Source organism: Amyelois transitella, chromosome 19 (genome assembly GCF_032362555.1).
Source record: "Amyelois transitella isolate CPQ chromosome 19, ilAmyTran1.1, whole genome shotgun sequence".
Classification (NCBI taxonomy): Eukaryota; Metazoa; Arthropoda; class Insecta; order Lepidoptera; family Pyralidae; genus Amyelois; species Amyelois transitella.
The window spans coordinates 4,441,678-4,452,865 of record NC_083522.1 but is presented as its reverse complement, the minus strand read 5'-3'; the positions used below and the strand labels follow the sequence as shown (position 1 = coordinate 4,452,865).

At 34.0% G+C, this 11,188-nt stretch overlaps 1 protein-coding gene across 1 annotated transcript in view; it reads right to left on the bottom strand.

Moving 5' to 3' along the window:
- Positions 1-448: 448 nt before the first annotated feature.
- LOC106132709 (G-protein coupled receptor dmsr-1) overlaps positions 449-11,188 on the bottom strand; it is a 29,705-nt gene continuing 18,965 nt past the window's right edge. The window contains exons 5-7 of the mRNA XM_013332217.2: positions 10,731-10,833; positions 5,520-5,907; positions 449-3,696 (exon numbers count right to left, since the gene is read on the bottom strand). Of these exons, the coding sequence (XP_013187671.2) occupies positions 3,473-3,696; positions 5,520-5,907; positions 10,731-10,833 (715 nt within the window). The 3' untranslated portion in view covers positions 449-3,472. The remainder of the gene's footprint in view (positions 3,697-5,519; positions 5,908-10,730; positions 10,834-11,188) is intronic.

Here is an 11,188-nt window from a genome sequence, read left to right as displayed (position 1 = left end):
AATGAGTGAAAAGGCGATATTAAATACCCTCGCGACTCAAGAAAATCCTGTATACCCGCGATTTGAAACTAGAACGACTTGGGGATGTCCTGATGGACTCGGGAAGTGAATTCCAGAACCTAACAGCCATAACGGCGAAAGAATTGGAGTTAATACCTGTACGGTGAAAAGGGATAGCAAGAGTTAACTTATTTGAAGAACGTAGGATTTTTTCGTGAGTAGAACTTAAAAGTTGGAAGTCTTTTTTAAGATAGTCTGGGGCAAGCTGATTATTGAGAATGGTATAGAGCTGACATAAAATGTGAAGATTTCTACGGTTACGAATGGGGAGCCATTTTAGCTGAGAACGGTATTCAGAAATATGATCGTACTTCCGAAGGCAGAATATAAACCTGATACAATTGTTTAGAAGACGTTCTAATTTGTTGAGATGCTCTTCAGTTAAATCCAGATTATTTCAGATGATAACCTACTAGCAACCTGTCACTTTCTCTTAATCTTTGCCTAGCTGTATTGACTCAAAAAGACATAATCATGGGATATGTGTAAATTGAAATTAATGGAATTCAAGTCGACGTTGAAAAATCTTTGAAATGCGAGAAACCTTATACGTTCGGCCTACACAAACTGCCTTATAGTAGCTTTCAATTTAATTTGTTTTAACTGAACAATATTGGTGTTATTGAAAACGTTTCTCAGAACGCCTAACAATACCAACTAATTATGTGAAACTTCCGATTCATGATATACCCGTGATCAAAGTTTGTGATATTGATTGATAGAATTATAATTAACAATAGACAAAATATAAATTCCTTTATTGTAATTATTATTTCAAAATCTCATTCACTACCTTGTGCCATCCATCCAACCATCCTAAGGCATTTGGCATGTACGGGTTTCCTCGCGATGTTACGAGTATTCATCGTTAACAAACTTATGTAACTCAAAAAGTCTCAGAAAAGATATCTTTTATTTTTTCCCCTGTATGTTTATAAGCTTTCTTTTATAAATCACTGAATTTAATATATTTAGACAATTTATTTTAATTTGCCGTGTGGTTCCCGATGCCAATAAAAAAAGAATAGGACCTTCTCTTTCCCATGGATGTCGTAAAAGGCGATTAAGAGATAAATTTATGAGCTATTAATTTGGGATTCTTCGTTTAGGCGATGGGCTAGCAACCTGACACTATTTTAATCTCAATTCTATCATCAAGCCAAAAAGCTGAACGTGGCCTATCAGTCTTTTCAAGACTGTTGGCTCTGTCTACCCCGCAAGGGATATAGACGTGACTATATGTATGTATGTATGTAGACAATTTATACTCCAAAATTAAATATTAGCCATTCTCTAAAAGGACGCATGCGAAATATTTGATTTATGTTTTTTTTATCCATATTTACACATATATATACCAAAAGTACGCTCTGGTGATTTCGTGAGTATGCCAAAAAATAAAATAGAAGATTTAATTTTCACAGTAATAAAAAATAAATTTATCAACGTATATCTCATTTATAAATATTCTCGTAAAGTACACTTATTCGCATATTAGAATTGTATATGGGTAGAGAATAATAATAATTTATTAAACTTAAAAATATACCTCTTTTAAGTCTACCATAATAAAACTTTTTATCTATAATCTGTTCTTCAAGATATGGAAAAAATATTTTCTTTGTTTTTAGGTTTAACATCTGTATGAAATATATTTAAAAACTTACTTTACTACATTTTCTGTTAGACTCGACTTGAATTTATCAATTATAATTAATATAATCATATAGCTACTAATCACATGTACAAATCAAAACAAAAAATTCTACCACACAATGCATTAAAAAGCTTATTCTGGTAAATACAGCATTCTTAATATTTAAAAGATACAATATGTTGGCAATACAGTGTTAAATTTAACTATTTATTTACAATTTATCAATCTGACTGGATTGGGCAAGTCAAGTTATTAGACGTAGTGACTCCCGCCTGACCTCCGCAACCTTTGCATTGAAACCTTACCCATATTTGGATCATGTTTACATATCCAGTTGACTGAATGTGCAAATTTCCTTATCTCATCCGTTATTTACAATTTTTATATGTACACCTATTATACTTAATATGATATCTAATCAACTGCCAACATTGCAATGTAGGAATGAACAACAATAAATTATAAATAATGAAAATGCACATAAAAGTAACAATCTGAGCTACTGTTACGACAGTTAATAAATATTAATTTTAGTCGTAACAGTTAATAAATATTAATTTTATCTTAATTGCACATAAGAAATAACACAAAAATTACAATTTGATCTTAATTTAGTTGATGCAGAAGAGGCGGTCTTACTCGTAACGCATTAAGCTTCTACTCTTCCTTACAACTTTTTGTTATTAATTTTAAGTACCTACTACTTTTTCCCTGACCAATAGTTTGTGAGGGTCAAATTTTTTTGGGTTCTTTATCTTTGGTTTTAAACAAATAGTGATTACCACCTACCTACTACGCTAAGTTGAGATTTATTCCAAATACTTCTTGTTCTGTGAATAGAACGCACTTTGCCAGCAAATAATCCCAATCAATAGCGCGAAATAGCCAGCGATGCTCGTAAAACTGTAAGTATGTGCATAAAACGTGTATTTATAGTATCTGCTACAGTGGCCCATTGTTTTTAATGGCCTTTTTCGCGTCCGTGAGCTGAAACTTTTTTTATATAGATACGAAGAAAAATAATTTCTCACTCAAAGTTTTTTGGCATCGATTCATAAATGGTAAAATGTTATGTATTGTTTACATTAAATTTATATGTCGATGTCTTAGAATTAGCTAAATATTTTTAATTCTCTTTACAATCGAGTGCGTCAATAATTCCATGGAAATATTATTCGGCATTATGGTTTAGTCAAAAGCTATATTTGACTAAACTTATATGCCATTTCAACGGTCGCAATATTGACGGATTTTTTATAAATGAGCTCAGTTTGTTTTCATCCTTTTTTAAAAGCTCTCTAGTTAAACCTTCTTAATGAAAGAAAAGTTGATCTCTTTATTACTTATACATATGTTACTCTTTATGCGAATTTATTTTTAATGCTCAAGAAATCGTTCGTTTTACCATTAAGTAGAATAACAAACACGATCACAAGTAAAACTTTGTTTTTTATGCTTTTTTCAGTATATCGTTATATACCCATCACAATGCAGTGGGTGCAATGGTAAACAGAAATTCCCCGTGGACCCACCAGTGGGTGAAGCTGGTGGGTGAGCAGGTCGCGGCGGAGTCCGACTAATGTAGACTGTACCCGTGTGAGGAATAGAAGCCAAAAAGCCCATTCCGCCCATGATTTAGAAGTCAGAGCCCAGAATTCAGAAGTCAAATTCATATTCAATGTTCAAGGAAGCGCTCGCGCTGTATTGAAAAATAACAAATCACAAGTGAAACTTTTTTCCGTATCGTTTCTTCAGTCAAACGTATGTAGTCTGAAGCTCCGTATGCGAACCTGCGCGGGGAGTAGGAGCACAGCGGTTCCAGATCAGCTGGCCGAACGTCGTCCGGAATTGTCGAGACATTGAGCAGTATAGCACGAAGTTAATGGCCCCGTTGAGAAGCGCCAGCGCGTCCATCAGTTCTCCAAACAGGTCGTAGCAACGTTTGAAGAAACACCGCCCGAGGATTCCGCTTAGCAGACCTGTAGAGAGAAAAATATATGTTTGTAGGTATTTAATAGGTTAGATTATAATTGTAGATATGTACTTTCCATTCAGTCTTTTCAAGACTGTTGGCTCTATCTACCCCACAAGGCATATAGACGTGACCATATGTATATTCTTCTTTGTAGAGTAGCCTAGCAATATAATGTTTTAGTTCCCATCGCCGTCATCGGTACTGAACGGTCAGTAAGTCAGTCATCGGTACGAATTGTTCTAAAGACCATACAGGCATCGCTTTCCGTTTTCTTTGACACCTTCTCGTAATCAATATTCTTATTAATTTTTGGAATGATTACGAAAGGTAATATCCTTCAACGAAGCTACCTTTTTTATTTCTCCCAATCTGTATAGTTCTTTTTGTAGTGCAATGTATTAAAGAGGCTTAACTAAAAAGCGTAGGTTTAGACATGATAATATTTTTAAGTGGTCGTGCACTAAAATGAACCTCTAATCTAGATACCAAGTAGCAATTTGCAGTTAACATTTATATCTCTCTTATTTAGAAGAACGGAAACACTATGATATTACTGAAATTTTATTACCACCCAATTAAATTGCTGCTTCGATAAAAGCTTCCATGCGGGCGGCGGTAATAAACTTGATACAATTTGGACTGTATGCCGGTCTGCCTCCACCTCATATACTTATAATACGATAAAGATACATACAAATATCAGTTCTTTATCAAACAGATTTCTCGAGACTCCACGGCCACGATCAGGTAATCGCTTAATACCTAGACAAAATTAAGATAATTGTAGATTGCTAGCCCATCACCTAGAAATAATAATCCGATGTTTATTAACCTCTCGCTTTATTGACTTTTAAAATCTGCATAGTTCGCTACAATAAAGAAAATAAACAGAATTCTCCTCAATGTAGCCATTATAGTTCAAATATTTCGGAGGATAATCTAAATTATTTTGCAATCGGCTTGAGCTAAAATAATAACTTTTATCTGGCGTCAGATTGAAAACGGATTATTTTTTTGGGAACATATTTTATATTTTTCATAAATACTAGAAAAAAAACAGCCAACTAATAATAACAATAATTGTTGTGCAGAATAAATATAAAGTTCCGGGAATGACCTGCTCGATTTCTTTTTAGTTATTGTGATTGAAGAACAAATTCAATATATTGCAATATACTGTTTTTTTAAAGTATTTCCAATCGAGAGCTACCTATTTTCATATTTTTCCATTAATTTTGTTAAGTCTATAGAAACCAAAGATAACTATAAAATAGCAGTCTAACGAAAGAAATAAAGCAATTTTTTCTACGTCAATAAGCACGCAAAATCAACAATACAATCTAATAAATAAAAATCGTAAAGACATCAAATAATCATATTTTCGAAGTCACACATGCAAACATTGGCATAGGCCCTATTAGTGGAATAAAATTGAAAATAAATAACGATGTCTGACTCTCTTTACTTGAACCGATAAGTAAATACAAATAAGAAAATAAATATGGCTTCGTAAACAAATGGTGTAGTCACATCAAGAACGCAAGGCAAGGGTGATCCACCGCAATTGATAGTGTTTCTACAACTAATGAATTGATTGCGATTGAAGATTGATCGATTTAAAGTTAGTTAGTTATTTTTAACTAATTTTGTTATCATTTATCCAAATAATAAACTCTACGATAACTTCTATCAGACACTTTCACTCAAATAAGTACCTCTTTGCTTCTTACAGCTGTAGACTTAAACACGTTGATATTTCAAATATTATTATAATTTATCAACATGTAATTTGATTTTTTGTTATTTTCACGTTCGAGTGATACTTACCTAGGATGCCTTGAGGAAACTCCGTCATCAGGAACAGTAGAAGTACCGCGACCAGCATTTTCGTCGTCCTGTCTGTCCTTCGTTCTGCCTTGGACCGCTTCGTCGACTTTCTCGTGAAAATATTCCCATTTCCATTGACAACTGTGTCTGCTGGGCACGCACTGTAGCCTTTTAAAGCTTTCTTTCTACTATTTGCTCTATACAAGGCCCGAATCAACCAGGCGCTAATCAAAGTGAGAATCAAACAAGGTAGGAGTTTGATTAATACCGCGTGAACCCAGAAATTAACTTGATACAATGTGCCGTCGTAATCCGAATCCACATAATATACTTTTGTGGGTATATTTCCTCTCCTGTCGACTGTAAAGTCCTTGTGAATTGTGAATACCTGGAAAAGACGACTTTCATAAAGAGTTTGTAGAATCCGATTGTCTCGTTTCTTGGAAAAAGCAAAATGGTAAATAAACGTTTATTATATAAATGGATCTTAGAATTTATTCCTTATGATATTCCTGGTATTTCAATAGGTTTAAATAAATTGCTTTCTAATAATCCCCCGTGATCAGTAATTAAAAATTATATGACAAGTTTAAGGTAACCAGAGTGGTATTTACTAAAAGTTGAAAAAAAATTTGATAATTCTATGTTATATGTTTGTAAGTGGGTATAACTCTAGCCACGTGATCAAAAATTACTAGGATACTTTTTAACTAAAGCACTTAAATGACTATCAAACATTATTGAAGTTGCTTTTTACCACGTGCTTTGGTTCTCAAGTTCTCAGACACAATCAATGCTTAACAGAACTTTGTATTGGAAGCCATTGCAAGCTGTTTCAGCTAGCGCAGACAAATAGATTACAATCATCACGGCAACCGACCATCAATCAAGAGAGGTTGTAGGAGCCTGTGTTTGTATTTATGACTATAGTAGAACATGCTACTTGGACCTGATATCTACTACTATGTTTATTGTAACCTCTATCCATTATCCGTAAATACATTATCCTTTAAGAAGACGGTAAAATTATGTATACGCTAATGAAGACAAGCAATAAACCTATCACTGGTTCTGCCCCCGAAGTTTGGCACGCTTCGCTTTTTATTATCACGGGACAGCGATGGTTTTCGCGAGAAAATACCGATAATAACATTAGAATTGAAAACTTCAAATTTAGTTTACAATTTTAGACGTGATTTATTGGCAAACGTGCTATGTCGCAATATAATTGACACAACTATTTGTAGATCGAGTACACCGAAGGACAATAAATTTAACTTGTGGCTGTAAGACAAATGTGTTTATTTAATAGATTTGGATTGCGAATCCCGATAGATTAGCGCCGAGGGAATTGATAGCTGTATTTGTCTACTTCCCTTTGCAAATTGATAAAGGCTATAAGATCAAAGGAATTTAAGACTACAATTTCATATGATATCTCAATTCTAAGATTCATTTAACAAGATGACAAACTGCTTGTAATTCAAGACGATGAAACGACATTATTATTATGAAGAATCTCAAGTTTATATGCCTTTCCCTTGATTGACTTTTATAGTCTGCTCACGAAGATAAGTACCTAGCTGGGTACGCACTATATCTTCATTGCCGGGAACCATACAACACTACCGGAAACCACAGGGCACAATTTTTCTGATGTAGCACGATAGGACAAATTAATTATTTTTTTTTTACTTAGAGTACGCCCTCAGCTTCTTTCATGTACAAAAAAACCGGCTAATGCTAATTATTCAAATTCAAAATTGTTTATTTTTCCCTCCAATCTGGAACAATGTATTGGTAAATATGTATATACAATTTTTATTACAGTGTTGCTTTTATTCAATGAGAGACTGGTGATTAAATATACAACTAGCTGAAATTTTTGGTGGTGGTATGAAATAACTAACACTATATTATTATATCATACCGGAAATTTGGAGTCAAGGCCCTACGATCCACACCTCAAAATTAATTTATTTCAAGCCCTATAGTCTCATTTCTTGGTCACGCTACTGTCATAAATTAAGAAGTAAATATTTGTAATGGCGGCTGTTTAAATAATTGCTAAATTTAATTACGAAATAACAAAATGCCTTCGTGCTGTTTCTGTCAAGGGCTTTTTAATCTAAATTAAGATTTTATTTATTTCCTACTCGCTATATCTTAGTTAATTTATACCACTCTGTTCTTTCCAAATAGTATGCCTAATGCTTAGATTTTAACCCGTAAGGTACAAAGACGTGATCATATGTATGTATATATATAGTCTATCAAACATAGAGACCGAACAAAATAAAATATCTATGGGGGACTGAACCCATACATCCCGTCGTAAACGAAAGTAAATACTCTTGGCTATAGCTTGGCTCTTGGCTATAAATATACCAAGGACGTCAATACTTACCTTAGACCACATCTTAATTAAAGTTTATTTTTAACATGTACCTACTTACTTTAAATGTAATTCCCGGCACTTTCGAATAGGTCCATTCCTTCTTTTTGCTATTAAATGTAGTAAAAAACGCCTAAACTAAAAGGCACATTCATCTAGGGTAACATACAAGCTGGTCGAAGGAAAATCATAGTGTGTTTCAGCTGCTTCTTTTTCCGTGCAGATTGTAGAAGCAAATTAAAGGACGAGGTTAATAAACTAAGATTCTTCTTTAAGGCGATAGGCTAGGAACCTGTCACTATCTGAATCTCAATTCAATCGTTCTAAGCCTTCCGAATTGTGTCTTTTAATTTTTTCGAGATCTTGGTTCTGTCTACCCAGTGAGATAAAGACGTGATTATTAACCTACACATAAATATAAATATAAATATAAATATAAATATATACGGGACAAATTACACTGATTGAGTTAGCCTCGAAGTAAGTTCGAAACTTGTGTTACGAGATACCAACTCAACGATACTATATTTTATAATAAATACTTATATAGATAAACATCCAAGACCCAGGACAATCAGAAAAAGTTCTTTTCTCATCATGCCTTGACCGGGATTCGAACCCGGGACCTCCGGTGTCACAGACAAGCGTACTACCGCTGAACCACAGAGGCCGTCAAACACATATTAATATACATAGTAGGTATAATGAAACATAAGCCTATTAAGAAATGACAATACGATTCCCAAAATAAACAGCTCTGGGGGCGAAGGTCGCATCTTATTCATGTATCACCCATTGGTACCCATATTCTTAATTAATAACGAAAAACAATATTAGATAAACATAAATTAATATTCTGTTTATAATTTTCGTATATATAAAATCACGCCTCTTTTCGGAGGGGTAGGCGGAGACTACATCTTTCTACTTGTGACGATCCTGTTAAAGTGAAGTGGCACCTAACCTATACAGGATCGTAGTTTCTGATGTATAATGTATCTATACCTAGTAGGTATATCAACAGTACCACTTTGGACTATGAACGACGTAGGTTCCTACTTACGTAAAAATATCATTATAATTGTTATCACCATGTTTAATTGTTTGAGTGGAAATTTAAAAAATGCTTATGTCATTCATTTGATTCAGTAAATTTTAAATAAATCTGTATTTTTTTAATTTTTAGTTCAAATATATTATTCTTTGATTTTCAATATTGGATAAATTGTATCATTAAATTACGTCAAAATTTACTTACAATTGAAGCTCCCATTCTCTATGTGTATAACTCTCAATTAGACCAAAATATCATATCGAATATTATTATTTAGATGTTTATGTGTTACTCTATCATTATTGTGTTGTGAATTTGATCCCCTAATGTGTACTATATGTATGGTCCCCTAGGGAGAGACGCCGTCGGCTCAACGGGGTGTAATCTTGAAATACTTTCATAGGCATAAATCTATTCTGTCTTACTTATATTAAACGCGCAGTTTGTTAGTTACTCTTTGATGCAAAATTATAACAACTATAATAACTTTTTCTGAAAACCATCGGGTAAATTACTTTATTACCTACTATTGTAGATGCAAATAGAACTGATATTAAACTTTAATATATGTAATATGTACTTTAGGTAGGTGCGGTGTATACTGTACTTTAGTCATTAGTAATTCAGCGGTGTATTACCGCAGCTACAAAGGTATAAAAGAAGAACAATACCTGATAAAAACTTGCCTTGGAAATTTCTACCCTTCAATACTTTAGTATTTGTTTTAACAAATTTTCATATGCTTAACGGATTTGCATCAAGTCTTTCAGTTATATAGCTACATCAGAATAACAATAATAATTAACCAAATGAAGATCTGATCAACGTTAGTGACGACACAGAAAAACTGCATAGAGGTCGACAAAAAGATGGTATGCGAGCCAATGGACTAAAATCCGAGGACGCCGAAAACCGGACCAAATGGAGAGAAAAGTCGGAAGGCGGATCCGGGCCCCGAAACACTTCCGTGGAGGGTGCAGCATAGAGGTCGACAAACTCGACACAATAGCTATTTGCTATAAATATATGTTGTACAAAGTTACCGCTCCTAATTATTTCAGTCGTTGCAACTTAGGTTAGGCGGTTATATAGTTTATCTCGCAAATCCAGCATGGAGCTCCCTTCATATTAACTCAAACACAGTTTCATTAAGTTTAGACCACGCTTAGTAACAAGCGTATTCGAGTTAGGTATATATCATATCTGCATAAAAGGAAAAGGTGACTGACACATCTATTAAAGATAAGTTTACGTTGAATAGATTTGATTAATTTTGACTTATACAGTCGCTATGGAAGTATTAAGGCAATTTAATGTTATTTCGGAAAATAGTAAAAGACAATTTTGTCCGACTGTGAAAATCTAAACTTTTATACTTAGACTGTAGATTAAATAGATTCTTTTGACTATGACCCTAGATTGGGGAACTAAAATTTTTACACGAAGTAACTTCCGTCTGACCTCCGCAACCTTTGCAGAATTAAAGGACATCTCGCCCACAAAAAAATCCCTTTTCAAAGTGTAAGTATATTCCCCCGAACTGCGATTGGATGAGTGATCCAAATTTCGACAAAATCGTATTTTTTTGGATACATATATTTATTAGGATTTAATTGAGTAAAAGCTGTACTTACTGTACTTGCTGTAATGTACCTTTTAATTTAGTCACCATGAGAAAGAGAGTCCTACTCTACCCTACTACTAAATTGACACCAAAAGTACTAGGCTAGGAATTAAGTGAAGTGTTATATAAAATACTTACAAAGTATGAAGGTATGCAAAGTATGGGCGGCAACATGAAGCTAAATAGGATGGCGAGCGAGCAGCGACGGTCGGTGCAGAGCGCGGGGCTGTAAGACGGGTACCTGCGGACATACCAGGTAATTAGGAATTCATTATCTTATCTTGACTAACTAACTACATAGGTTAGGCTCATTCGGGTTGACTGGAAGAGGCCCCACTTAGGGATAAGTCTGTCTTTGTACTGTTACGCTGTTTTATATTTGTAATTTACTCATTTATTGAACAAAAAAGCATTAACTTACTATATGGATAATACAAATGTGCTGTGTGGTTTCCGGCACTTTTCATATATTTCTCATGGATGTCGTAAAAGGCGACTAAGGCACACTTGGGGTTCCTCTTGTAGGAGATGGGCAAGCAACCTGTAACCTGTGCCTATTTGAATCTCAATTCTCTCTTATAAAGCTATACAGTTGA